This window comes from Styela clava, chromosome 5 (genome assembly GCF_964204865.1).
Source record: "Styela clava chromosome 5, kaStyClav1.hap1.2, whole genome shotgun sequence".
Lineage (NCBI taxonomy): Eukaryota > Metazoa > Chordata > Ascidiacea > Stolidobranchia > Styelidae > Styela > Styela clava.
The window spans coordinates 20,180,018-20,194,978 of NC_135254.1; the positions used below are offsets into that span (position 1 = coordinate 20,180,018).

Genomic DNA, 14,961 nt, shown 5'->3' on the forward strand with positions numbered 1-14,961 from the left:
TAGTCAACTTGGTTAAATTTAGATGGATTTGTTTCGACGCCTTCGTCATTGAGATATTTACAATATAACGTAATTCTGAAAGTGTTCCAACCAACTAAGAAAATTAGGCTCATATATTGTATGAGAGTTTGATAATATGCCTTACTACACGCGCACAAAGCCTATTGAATGTTTTATTTGGGAAAAATACTATGAATATATACTTTCTTTGTTTGAGTAGTTTAATCAAATAGTTAATTTGGCTTGCATTCTCTAAAAACAAATTCATGAAAAAGATTGACTCGATTCTAAACGACAAACTACTACACTTTACTAAATATTCGTATAAGTTTTAACCCAACCAGATAATATAGTCGCCGTAAGTTTCAACTCAATACAATAAAGCCTTTCGATAATCACAGTATAAATTACCTTTTATATGTGTGTAATTATGCGACAATTGACTCAAATTTGCATGGTTTATTTACCATATAATACAACAATAATATCAAATAGTATATTCCATAAGTACACAAAAAAGTCAGAAAAAATGAATTGCAAAGCGAAATCAATTTCGAAGTAAATCACAAAATGCAAATAACATAATTGGAGTTTCACAATAGCGCCCTCTAACGACAAAACATTTTACCCCAACAAATCGTTGACGTTGATATTTCGTTCGGTTTAAATGATAACACTTCGAATGCATGTTCTTCATGCAGATATTATTATCACAGTGGTTGGTCGTAATTTCTTAGTGCTTTAGTCAGAATATGATAGCCCGTGCTTAAAGTAAAACGATATGAAATGACAGAATGGAAGATCAAACAATAATGAATTCCATTCACAATTAAAGTGGTTTTGTTACGGTGGCGCCAAAGTAATTTGAACACAACATGCTTTTGATCTTTTAATAACTCGTTCGTGTATGAGAAAGAACAATGGCCCTCTTCTTTGGCTTTTTTACTTGGATATAAGTACTGTCTAAGTCTCTAAGACAGCCATTATTCACTTCCACCTTATTTTTTATTTAAGTTTTACAATTTAAGTACGAAGCATGTTTAAATGTTATATGGAAATTATATTAAATGGATGTCAACCATAAATGACACTTTCTTTTCTTCCTTTATGTCGGATGACATTAGTTGCTTGCTCCAAGTACATAATAAATAATTGAACTTAGGTGTCCATGGCATGTAGTTAGCATGTTCCATCTGCATTCTTTTTCAAAGTAAGATATATTACTTTCCCGGAACGAAAATGATAGTATTGCAACGTCCTGATTCCTTTAAGTTCTGTTTGGCCATAAAATAGTTGTTGGCGTTCTTTGCGATATCCGAAAAGATTCTCCATTTCTTGTTTTATATGGAGAATCGTTGTTTGTCTATTGAGAGTAAATTTGTGAACGATTTCTCTCTTTGCCTCATAAATATATACAATGATCTTGCTTTTACGCTCTGTAAAACAATTTATTTTTTATTTTTACCACAATAAGACTAACAGGCATACATAGTAACCTAGAGTCCTAGACGGTGATCTTTCAGTCAGCAGATAAAAAAAAATGTACAGCCTGGCTGTAAAAATAATATTAAATTTTAAAACGCAGATTCCCTGACATAAATATGAAATTTCTATCCAATTTATCCTATTCTATTCATAACGCCTTTACATGTGTCATTTGCAAATAAGAATTGAATGACTACCCTACTGTGAGATGGGAAAAACATCACATCAAATTTATCCAGCTATTTTCAACATTTTCCCATCTTCTAAAAGCTTTCTTACATGTACCGAGCGAAGCAACGATTTATTGGCCCATTTTTGTAGTTACTCTGATTACTGCGTACAGATGTAGCTAGATTACCAATGCGCGAGTTTTCCATCGGTTTGTTTGATTTTTCAGCCGCTTCTTCCTTCATGTACTTTTGAATAGTTTCATGAATCCATTGAACTACCGATGTGACATCAGTGTAATACCCTGGGTATGTATATCCGTCAGTGTCTGTATTTGCGCACCCCCATCCCCAACTGATAATTCCAACTTGAATCCAGTAAAAATGACCAGAAGATGAAACCACCTGTGCAATGAAACGAAATGGTGGATTCTCAATTTGAACATTACTTAATACCTTGCCAACATCGGAGAAATAAACGCCATGGGATATTATTTTACAAAGAATGTAAAATATAGACTATATCTACGAGCCTAGACCACTTGTGTTCATAAAAATACGAATAAAATAAAAATACATAGCATAGCCTGCCGTCTAGCCCAAATATTCAACTACAGCCAACAAAATCTAGTTTTTAACAAGTAACATTTGAACAGAAATTAGAGAGAAAAAATAATTATCTCCAATTTGCAATAACTTATCAAAACTACCTCTCAACTCAATAGGTATTTAACTAGCATAATGAGATAAACCCTAATCACGAACGGAAATTTGAATAATCTTCCAGCGTAGAATTGGACGATGCAACAACTATGTACAAAATTTGCTTATATTACGTCTGGTCTCTAGAGCTTAGCTTGGACCATTATAACATTTATCGAATATTACCCGTTGTAGCAAAGGTCCACCACTGTCTCCTATACATGCGTCTTGTATATTTGTTGTATCTGCACTAGAAGCACACAGCATTCTATTCGTGAATCGCGCTTTGTTCCATTTCAACCGGATTTTTTTTACACCCTGGGTGCAGCTGAATTTGAAATTTTAGCATTTCTAACACAAAACTGTTATATACTGTATTAAACATTTGATATTTTTGTATAATCGAACTGTTGGTCAGAGAAAAAAAACTAAGTACAGCTGTTTTTCTATATACCAGGAATGCTAGTCCAACAAAATTCTTACTTTTTGGCTGATAAAATTTTTAACAAGCCCTGTCGGATAACTCGAGATCTCGCCAATTTGAAGTCTGATACTTTCTTTGGTGTTTTATCTCCAAAACCAGTTACAATTGTGATAGAATCCTTCCTCTTAGAATCGAGAGTCTCTGAACAAAAGTTATATATATATAGTTTTATTTTCAAAACAATTAAGTATTTCATCAATATTTTCCTCGATATTTATTAAATTTATTTCATGGCTGTCGTAAACATCGTCCTGTGTATGCAGATTGGGTTTTGTTCGCAAGATTTCGAATAATTTGAGTACTTTGGAGTTCAAAGATGATGTAAGAAATGTTACCTTATTTTAATTATGGTCACTAGGTTGTGTTATAGAAAAGTCTCTCGCAATATTTTTTTTTCGCAACCATGCCAGTCTTGCGATAACCATTTAATTTTATAATCGTAGTACATTGATATTTGGTTAAATAAATTGATTTCTTATCCAAAATTTGAAACTAATAGTTAATTACATGTATTATCCCATTCTTTATAACACGACACGAGTCCGCAATACATTTTACTGAGCCAACTTGGCTGTTTATTCCGACTAATATTCTGGCATTTTTAAATTCTCCCGCAGGTCGCTCTCTTCTATCTGTGTTTTTAGTGAGCGCGCCTCTGTCAAATTAAGCTCTGGAATTTGTTATTTGTAAGTTCTATTTTTCATGTTTTTTTTTATATTTAGTTAATATTCGGAGTGTTGGTTATCTAAATAGATTAAATTTTGTGTAACTGCGGGAATAAACTGACTCACTGATTTCCATTACTACTGCGGTACTGCAATAAAGTCAAAGTAACAAATGCTGGATGACCTATTTGCGATCGGACTTTTCAAGTATTTCTGGTGTTACCTGCACATTAAATCACACAATATCACTCCATATCATAGTTAGGTGATAGCACCAGGTATTACTTACAGGTGAATAAAGGTCAAGTTTCTGTTATATATATGCTTATCAGAATACATTTTTCCAATAAATCACAACTGCTGAAAAATTATTTTTCAAAAACCACAGTTTCGATAAATACCTAAATGGGTGTTTAGATCGACGGACTATAATAGCATATCAAACCCAACTGTCAGTAATATAATTCGGGCTGTCCATATATGTTTGCCCGAACTAAACTCCTCTATATTTGTGTTTTAACTGATAATCTTATAATAAACAAGAGAGATATGCTCAAATACATAGACACGTAGGTCAGAATGAAATATTTTATCACCAATTCTCCGAAAATCAAGTGCAGTAAATTACAAGTACGGTACCTGTATTCATGATTCATTTTCAACTGAATTAAAATACCAACTGATCCGAGTCACTTCTGTATTACCAGAATAGGTACCGTGCCGCAGTCTACCGTTTCCCATAAAAAACACGAGATCCGCCGACGTTCGCTGAGCACGAGATCCGCTGATATGCGTTCGGGGAACCGCCACGGGGTGCGCAAATTTTGATGACGTCATAGCACACAGAATACGAATCCCATAGAGCTCACATAACGATTTGAAATAAAAAAAAAGTAATATCCTTCTAGGAAAGCAATTTTTCTATAACGATAACAAAGAACAACAACAACATAATAACAAAACGATCCATAGGTCCACTCCGTGTCCAATAAATCTCTCAGGGTTTCTAATTAGCTTGGAATGAATATTTTATAACCACTGATAAAAAGTTATAGATTCATCTAGTTGTTTTGCTTGGTCATGAATCATGCGTTTCTGCTGAATGTTTTTTTTTTATCTTTGTAAGTCATTTTATTCGTTTCGAGTTTAGCATTGCGACTTGTGCTACTGCGTCAGTTTTAAATTTTTACTAAAGTTATGCTTCAGTTGTTCAAAGCGTAAAAATGTGTGCTAATACTCACCACAGTTTCTCTCGTTAAACCCAACAAAATTTACACTTTTCTGTTCATGTGGTTCGGAAGGATATTGTTGGTCATTGATGCAAGGTAAACATACAGGTCTGACATGCTTTCCAAATATCAAACTACTTTTTTCAGAGCTTCCGTCCGTTTTGAACACGTGGTTTTTTGGAATTACTCTAGCTCCAATACGAATCTAAGATAGAATAGATTTATTTCCAACTTGTTAACTTATTACAAAAAAGTACTTCAACTTAGATTTTCCATCTTTTATCTAAGCGCCGTGATAGCTAAAAAGTGTCCAAAACCAACGCGCCACCCGAAGAGTAACAAGCATTCTAAACCGTATATATATATTATACGTTCAGGAGATTCATTGAATAAAGCTATGATTGGAACGGGTTTATGACAAAAAATTAGCATTCAATTATGCTATAAAACAAACTCATTGTCAAGCATATGACCAGAAAAAGGTTAAAGACCAATGAAAAAACATAATATAAGTTAGCTAACCAGAGAAATGTCGTAATCGTAAATAACTTTGTCATATTTCTCATGCCTGACAACATCGTTCGGACGGAACACTTTCATTTCCTCTGGTAAAGGATCGTCTATTCCGGGAAGCTCCGTAATCCCTTAAATTGAATTAAGTTTAATAGTTCGATAATCCATGCTTAGGATTATGTTGGATTAATACCTTTCGTAATTTGTCAGTCACGAACAAACTTAACGCATAAGTATATTCGCGGTAAGAAGTAATCAGTAACCCAGACTGGGAGAAAATCTTATCCAAGTGACCGACACTTGTTAAAATAATTTGACGAAATAAATGGCGTTTATCATTTGTGAATAATCTGATTTACATACCTGGTGTCCCAAGATCATGTTTGAAGCAAATTTTGTAATTGCTAATTTGCAACGTAAGTCTTAACACGGCCTGAAAAAACTCCCTGGCCTATATATATGGTTACATAAGTTTTATTGTAGCGCGTGAGAAAGCAAATATTTAATGAATTTTAGATTTGTATGAATGTATAGACGAACTCACCAACAACTATCAAAACTCTGTGCAACCAATTTGAAGGTTCATTAGACATGAATCCGTCAAATAAATGAGCTGAAGTCAATATCCAATTTTCATTTATAATTGTAGCACCTCCGAGCAATGCTTCTAAACTCTGTTTCACATGGAATATTTTAATAACTTCTTGTTAAGTATGATGACAGATGAATCGAAAATAATGTTATAAGTAGGCAATATAGCAAAGTCAAAGAAAAATGTAATTTTGCAAACAATTCTATAAATCTGCAATTTAGCATATATATAACTCAAGATGTTTTATGTTCTGAAATTTCAATGCTGTTATTTTTAGGTGGTTAATTGCAAACCTTCGTTAAACAAAATGGAATGAATGCTTTGTACCATACATAAAATGTCGGATGAATTAAAAATATTAATAAAATTCCGATTGCCATTTACGCTTTGTGTCAATTTTTCTGCAGCCAATTGGTACAATGAAGTGAGCGTAATTATAGAGTTGTAGCTTTTTAATTAGGAAAACTCTTAAGACGCTGTATTATTTTTAGAAAATAAGTCAATTAGGTATAGCAAGCATTTAAATTGCTCGATATAAAACCACCACGACCTTCACTGTATTTTACATACTTGTCAATGATAGCCTTCTGCAAAACCTATATTTTTTGCTACTTCAGTTACATATAATCAAGCACTGTTGCGTCAGTCTGTTATTAATACAAACTGTCGTAGGATGTAATTTTAGGTATAACGCTGCAGACCATGGAAAGGCATAGACGTTACATAACGACATAGCCACCGTATTTTAAATGATGAAGAACAGTAAAACGAAAAAAAAAATATAACAAAACGTAAGAAAACATATCACACCCTAAATTACCAGAAACACCTTTTTTTCATTTCCGTTTAATTTTACCACATGGGTTATTGTACACCGTAGCTAAGTTGTGTGGATTTTTTTGATATTTGTGTTCAAAATTTAGGAACTTTTTACCTCGCGAACTTTGTTTCTGTTGTTATGAATTAACATAACCTGCCATGGCCATGCACCATGCGGGGCAGCTTGTCCTCGAACAACTTTTGCGACTGGTTCAGGAAGAATAGTGTTTCCTAGAAAACCAGGTTGGCCGCAGGAACTATAGGCTGTAAACGTAAACAGACATGATCTATTTACTCACGTACTCCCGTATGTGGTGTGTACCTGGTTGGGGTTAGGCCATAATTTTATTCCGATTTCCCTTAATCAGTTCTATTATTCAGTTCGGGGACTGTCTGTGTTAGCTAGCCGAGTAAATATACCCCCTGCCTATAGGCTTCAGTCCCTTTACACAACTTGATGTAAAGTATAGGCGAAAAAAATTAGTTACCTCAATATTGGTACACACACTCCTGGAGCGCCGTTTATATTCGCAATCTGCGTGGTTTTATTTCATGTACATATTTTCAGATAATGGGAATTTTTGATAAAGTGAGTATAAAACACCATTTACTCTATAATTGAATATTGTCACAAAGGTTTTTGTCGTAATTTACTTCAAACATTGATTCAAAAATGACTTACAGTATTACAACAACTGATACTGAACTTCTCAATTATGTATAAATTACATATAGTCACAATATACTATTACGTATACATCAGTAGCAGAAAATTTGTACCACTCTTTGAAGTTTTGAGGAAAGATTATTTCTAAAATATGATCAACTCACGCAGGCACTTTGGAGCAATATCAGTCCATTTACCGTCCGATCGACAACGACGATGACTCGTTCCACTAAGTAAATATCCACCGTGACAACTGTACATTACTGTTGCCATGTAATTCCTCTGCGTTCCAAGTATATATCCGTGATGAGGATCCACGAGATCTTCACAGATTAAATCTAAATTGTAGACCATAAGTTTAACCCTTCAGATGTGTGTCTTCACGAAGATTTCTCCAACGTCGTGTGATGTGAGTTTAGTTAAAAAAATAGTTCCATTGGAATCATGGATAAAAAATCGACTGGAACGGAAATCTTTTTATACCATATTTGCAAGCCATCATTTTTGTATAATAAACAATCATGCGTCAAAGGTGTTTATCGATATTTATTTAATTGGTTATTGCAACATAGGACCCTAATTCCATTACGTGACTCCAAGAAGGTTCAGTTTCGGGCCGACTTCTATTTTTAGATTCAAAATGGCTTCGTTATAAAACTTCTTCTTTCATTTTTTCATTATACTACTTATCTGGAACGTAATCTTGAATAAAAACCACCTACAGACATCTTTATATTATGTTATATATTTATCGAAGGGAATTATTCTTATGTAGCGATTTGGATTATTCAACTCACTGGGATTGAAACAAGTTTTTCCACACCAGTCATCACATAAACATTTCTCCTCGGGCTTGCTGCAGTCTGTCTGACTTTCGCAAGGTTTGTTGCAACGTCGACCAGGATTCACTTTTGATGAATCTTTTGAGCAAGTTATTGCTGAAAAAAAAAATGACATCGACTAATGAAACCCAAGATGAGTAATCTGCGATGCAGACAACTTTAACCGCTGGGCTACTGCGCCACCACAAACATTTATTCATAACATAAAATTATAAACATTCATTTATAAATAAATTAACCAATAAAGATGGTCAATTTTTACCAATTTTATTTTGAAATCTTACATTTCAGCGATTCCGAGTCGAAGCTTACAAGCTAAAGCATTTCATATAGAAGCCATGACCTGCATATTTAATGATGCACTGCTGAAACTCTGAGAACAATTAGCGAGAAGTTTTAGATAACTTGTTTAAACGTGTATACTATTTTTGATAAAATATGTTTTGGTGTTCCTGATAAACCTGGCGGTGGTCATGATGCGTCTACAGTGACTGGTGCGTGAATGCACGTGAAAGTAACTTAGTAATGAAATATTGAAATGAACACAGAAATCATATGTTTTTGGAAATATATGATCACAATTCATGGCTGATCAGAATGTGTGAAATATATTTTTAAATAGTGCTAAAAATGGGCATGCACCGCAAAAATGTCAGCATAAAACAGGAAATTTAGTTGCATAAAACACACTGTATCTATTATATTTTTATGTCAACGAAATAAAGTTTTTCTTGTCGTTAAATTGTGGTAGCGAACGACCTCACTCGTGATTCTGATAATGAATGATCTATTTAATGACAAAATGGCAACAGGACAGGAAATCTGATTACATAAGAATTTATGCAACTTCGGTGTTTGCGTAATCTATTCACTTGTCGTTAAGTAGATGTAAACGTGACAACTAATTCACTGTTGCTAAAACAGACAAATCCTAATGCATTGTCATTTGAAAACTAATTCTTGAGCTCCAATTGTCAACAGTATTAGGTAAATATAGCAGACATTTCATTGACGTAAACAATTATTTTCACCAACGGGTAAATCCGTCTCATATCTTGCCGAAATCTATTTTTGTTTCGAAATAAAATTTAAGCTTTCAGTGATACGATGACACGAACGCTGAGTCATACATTGAATAACAAGCAAATAATAAAACTTCTTTCGCTTTAGATTTTGTTAGTCACCAATCTTGTATGTGAAACCAGTATACATTGTCAAATATTTCATATACTTTTAGAGTTTTGGTTCCCACCTGCACAGTAGGGAACTGGTGCGGACCAAGCCCCATTATCAGTACATTCAATTTTTTCCTTTCCTTTTCTTAAGTATCCTCTGTCGCAATTAATCTTGGCCAAGCTTCCGACGTGGAAAATATGCCGTGGATTTCCGATGATAGTTATATCTCCGTTATTTATTGGAGACAAATGGTGACATCGCACAGGTTTTTCTGTAGACAAGTAGAAATTGGTCGTCAGTCAACTTTTCATTGAATAAATCCAAAATAAAACAAAAGATGTATATCAATTGAATATTCACCACAATATCCCAAACGCATGGATGACCAGTTTTCATCACTTATACAACTTAGTTGATTTCTTCCCATATATATTTCACCCTGTTTGAGGCATGCTAAAACGATTGACGTATTCTCCGCAATAGTATTTCCAACAATTGCTTTTTTCTCCAAGTTCAAAACGTTGAATTTTGATTTTAAATGTTCAATGTTGCAGATGTGATCTGAAGGGAGATGATATTTATGTTCTTTTCGTATTATTCAGTATTTGACTTTTTTTTTCGACTTACTGATTTTTTTTATAGAACTTTTGTTATCTTGAAAACAACTGCACTCTTCTTTTGTATTGCTGAAACAAGTGATATTAGAGCATCTTGGAGATGAACAGACATTGATATCTGTAGAAAGTATGAACATGGTTACCGCAAGTCATACAATATCAATGTATCACATAAAAGCTATTCATATTTACTTTTCTGACAAACAACCCCGGATTTTGTATGGCCACATTTTGCTGGTTTCCACAATCCTTTCATATTCTGATAAATAAGAATTCCACATCTGGAATCAGTTTGATTTGTTTCATTTGTCACCATAAGCTCTTTTATTGACGATCTTACATTAATCTCATTACGCCAAGTCCAAGAATGGTTATCCGATTTTCTAAAATCCAACCAATATGAAGACGATTCTCCAAGACGATCTTTTCTCAAGAGATAAGCCTCAATAGTAGCGACTATAGAATACCACAATAATTTAGTCCGTATTATAGCAAGTTTGCCATTTCGCAGCTGGCATAGTTTTTTAGCTGTGGACTTGGCAACATACGTGTCGAATATTCCATATTGATAATCTCCAATAGTTACAGTTGTTGCGTAAGAAACTGAAAATTGTAAAATCCGATAAATGAAATTTTAACTCAAAAGCTAATTCAACAAAACAGTCCTACCCTTTTGACAAATGAATCCTGCACGATCTCCAAAACAAGGTGCTGGACTCCATCTTGAATTTTCATTTCCATGGTAATGTATGAATACAGCACAGTTGTAAAACTCCTCTAAAATCGACGCATTCACTGACGTCATCCAAAATTCATATCCAAGTTCCTGACGGCCATATATATCGTGCTCCCAATACCACGGCTGACTTGAATTCTTACTAAGTCCTATCCATAAAGGAGTCCATTGCCCGTACTGTTCTGATAACACCATCAAGTTATCTACAGTTACACGGATTGCATTTTGCACATCCTCACTCTTTATGGTTGCTAGAGTTCCGCCATGTTTTCTGCATATTTCACTTGCTTCACTTTGATACACAACAGACTCAAACACAGTGTAAGTATATCCTTTATAGTTCAGAGTTGAGTTCAGCCCTATAAACATCAATTATAAAAACCTTGAATTCAAATTCTGCCATGTGTCGGCTACGTTAATTTTTCAGCTTCATTTTCACAGCAGATTTTATTTGAATTAAAATTTGTCAATAAAATATTGCATGTGAATATCAATAATATTTCAAGAATAATAATATACCATAATACCCGCATTAACATGACTAAATGATTTCCATTATACTGTCGAAGATGGTTAAATATGAGGCACAATTATAGAATTTTATTACTATGAATAGGAAACATGGGACATTGAAGAAAAAATTTTCTATGTTTAAAATTAAATTATCTCTTTTTAAATTTGTTCACAAAAACTATTTTATCTTATAAATTACCTGAACTGCACACATTTTGAAGATTAAGCAGCAAAATGAAAAGTATCGAAGCGTGAATCTTCATGTTGCTAAACTATTCTTCATTCAACTTGCTTCGGAAACGGTGCAAAGTTTCCCAGAAATGCAATTCCGTTAACGTGAAGTAACCGTGCACGAAAGTAAATTTTTACATAAACGTCAGAATGTCGCATTTGGCTAGTTAAAAATACATCTGAACATTTCTGGCGTATGATTGACGAGCCAGCATTACAGGAACTTGGAATTAAAATTTTAATCCGGACAATATAACTATTTTCTAATGTACTGATTCGCGCACACTATGATTTAAATTGTCGTGGAATTAAATGCAGTAGAGCCGACCATAATTGTACTCAAATTATAACGTGTCGGTGTTAAATCGAGTTCATTTTGTATTCTCGCCATTTGCGCGCCATTTCTAAGAGGAATTAAAAATGGCACGCGCAACAACCAATTTTATTCTGGTGTCATTTAATATTATGGTTAGCATCATTATTTTTTAGTAAAAATAATACAACATTTGTCCAGAATATTAGTTTTAATAAGGTCATTCATTATCTATATGCAAATCATATAACATCAACCTATTACACAGAACAAAATATTTTTACAATGGCATCAAAAACAGAATTATACTGTAGAACCTCATGTAGTTAAAATAGGGTGTAAAATATTACGACATTTACGACTGACTAAAACCTGTTTCATAATTCGATCATTCGCGTTATGGATATGCTAATGCTGTATCAGTTATAATTTCTTCGGAAACTATATACATTTTTATTAATATTTTGGCTATTAATAGCATTATTGCATTTCGTAATCGTTTCTGGAGTATCAAAGTTAGAAGTTCCTAACGGTTTCCACCAACAACTAACTACTCAGCGTTTCAAATCTTGCGAAATATCTGCTAAAAAAATTCTGAACAGATAGAATTTCACAACTAATAACTCGGAGAAAATCATCAGCATTTTATAAGGATCATATTGTGCAAGTTCCCACGTATTTTAGGAATAACAACTGATTTTGCAACCACCAAAATATTTCGGTTACGAACGAAAAATTCTAAACTTTATTCTGTTTTATTTTTTTTATTTTTTTTAAATGACGTACGAATGAATATACAATCTTTCTGGTTCCTTAGACAAAGGCGTTCATTTATTCTCTCCGGATGTTACTCGCAATGCGATCAAAGCATCTTTCCTTGACCTAAACTCAAAAAAGGCTTAATGGTAAATAACATTAGTCTGGTATTTATGCATACAAATTCAAATTAACAAGAAGAAAAAAAACTATATTGAGAGTAACAACAAGATTTTTTTAGAGACACATTTATAAAATACTTGAAAACCTTAGGAACACCCTCCCACACCCGCAACTAAAACATAGCTTATGATTTTTTACATTCAGTTAAAGAGATAATTCTAAAATTGGATGCTTGTCAATGCTGGAGATACGAAAACATTTTATTTATTAAGTAACAGGTCTGGTGTCAAAATGAAGTTTTTGAATGCAACATCGTTCTCATAATGTCGTGTCTGATGTTATCGCAAATTTTTTAATTTAACGATATCTGTGATCTAAAGTAGACTGCGGTATAAAATGCCAGGAACTAAAAGTCACCATGCAGTACGATGCGCGCTTATTAGGTTTAGACTTCAAATATTTACGTTTTAATCCCATGACGTACATATACATTAACAAAGTGTTTCGTCACATTTCACCAATCTGAGTTTCGAACTTTCTATTACGCGCTAGCAGATTGCGCTTTTTGAAGCATCTGTTTCATTTGTTCATTTCTTGCTTGTATTATTACATATGGCGATATACCAAATTTACGGTAATGGCCAATAGACTGTTATTAACATGCCGCAACTATGAATTCATCAAAAACTCAGAAGGTTGTTTTGATCAATGTTTGGCCATGAACACCACTATGTTGTTGGTACTTATTTTTGTAAAAAACTTTTGTAGATTTCCAAAATAGCCTATGTGACAAATTTCATCTTTAGTGTTGCCGACATAAAACGTTGTATAGCTTTAAATTAGAAGTAATTATTTACATTGATTCAATTATACGTAATATAAATCACGGTTCTCTCCACCGACAAGAACGAAATAATTGTTTTTACTTTCTGTTTCATTATAAAACATTTGAGAATAAAGTTTAATTTATGTAGTTTGTCACGGGTTATACAACACTTTTCACAATAGTGACTTTTAAACATATTCTCAGTTATGAATTCTAAAAATTAAATTAACTTAATCATTGCAAAATAAGTTGTTAATAATTTGTAATATAAAAGATGTCGTTATGACGAAATAAAAAATAATTAATTGGGGCTTTCATAGATATTAAAATTTAAATATTCGCCCATTTAGTTTATATTGATGCCATTTCTCTCTGTGTTATCAAAATAGAAATGAACGTTAACAATGAGCGTATACAAAAATTCAAAATGGTGGATAATTTTACTCTTGTCACTTAGACTAGCTAATATGTAAATGTGGAAATTATTTACTTATAAATTCTTATAATTTAACACCTTCGACACTCAAATAAATATTTTTATGCTCAATCAGTATTTGATGTTATATCAATTAGCCCTTTCATTACACCAAAATAATGATTCTAGAATTCCATGTGGGTTTGTCGTTCACATCATTCATTTCCAATGTTTTCTCATTCCAAAATAAAATCAAACATTAAAATCTAGTAATGTGTGAACAATTTCGTAATTCGTAATAAAAACATCACCGATACCGCTGACATTTTCTATAAAAGTATAAATCAAAATTTTTGTTAAACACTCATATCGAACTAGCTTTTGTAGTTTTTTACAGAAATACGAGTCGTAAGTATCACAAATGAAATATATATATAACGAAAATTAACAAACTTTCTTCTAGAATAGTCCTACTGGTTCTGGCTAGCCTACATTGAAAATAAAACTGTTTTTTTTTTTTTATATAAATCTATCTTACAAACGTTTTGAATTGACCTAAGGATTTCTCTTGACCAATAGCCATACAGATATATAGCTTTTTAGAAAAGCAAAATCATATGACTGTATAAACTGGCAAATAACTGTCACCCAATTCTAATCCTTGTCTAATGAGAAAGGTTTTTAACTGAATGTTTCCGGAAAACATATGCTTTGTGAACTTTGATAAAATCTTATATAAATAATTAAATATTTACAAATATCAAGCTAAGAGTTATGATCGTCGCACAGCACAACGACAGTTAGAACTATTTTATATTGTAATATTGGCTGTATAGAGTGATGAACGTAAAAATGATTTCCAATGATTTATCGTTTACGAAAAAACAGTTCGTTGGTGGTTTTACAGAACTGGTTTGGTATTTTTTTTGTTTCGGCTATTTCGTGCGAAAAGTCGACTCAATATATTTCTTAATACAGATTTCCGAATCGGACCTAGTTAGATATCACTGTTGAAATCAAACATTGGAATAAAATAATGAAACTGCGTTCTAGGGAGGTTTAGCAATGTTGTTGGTAATACACATTATTT

At 32.9% G+C, this 14,961-nt stretch overlaps 1 protein-coding gene across 1 annotated transcript; it reads right to left on the reverse strand.

Annotated features, from left to right (window-relative positions):
- Positions 1-420: 420 nt before the first annotated feature.
- Positions 421-11,863, reverse strand: LOC120343983 (uncharacterized). Its single transcript, XM_039413049.2, has 16 exons — positions 11,407-11,863; positions 10,628-11,053; positions 10,151-10,561; positions 9,969-10,076; positions 9,702-9,902; positions 9,418-9,612; positions 8,121-8,261; positions 7,488-7,661; positions 6,772-6,920; positions 5,790-5,919; positions 5,255-5,376; positions 4,745-4,937; positions 2,838-2,979; positions 2,541-2,682; positions 1,844-2,057; positions 421-1,436 (listed from the first exon to the last, which is right to left on the reverse strand). The coding sequence occupies exons 1-16, from the start codon at positions 11,468-11,470 to the stop codon at positions 1,180-1,182; spliced, it is 3,069 nt and encodes a 1,022-aa protein (XP_039268983.2). The 5' UTR covers positions 11,471-11,863; the 3' UTR covers positions 421-1,179.
- Between the last annotated feature and the right edge of the window lie 3,098 nt (positions 11,864-14,961).

Coding starts and splice junctions, on each gene's coding strand:
- LOC120343983 (XM_039413049.2), bottom strand. CDS start 11,470: ATGAAGATTCACGCTTCGATACTTTTCATTTTGCTGCTTAATCTTCAA. Junction 8,262..9,417: donor ACCAGTTCCCTACTGTGCAG/GTGGGAACCAAA, acceptor TTTTTTTTTCAG/CAATAACTTGCTCAAAAGAT. Junction 2,058..2,540: donor GTGGACCTTTGCTACAACGG/GTAATATTCGAT, acceptor TTCATTGCACAG/GTGGTTTCATCTTCTGGTCA.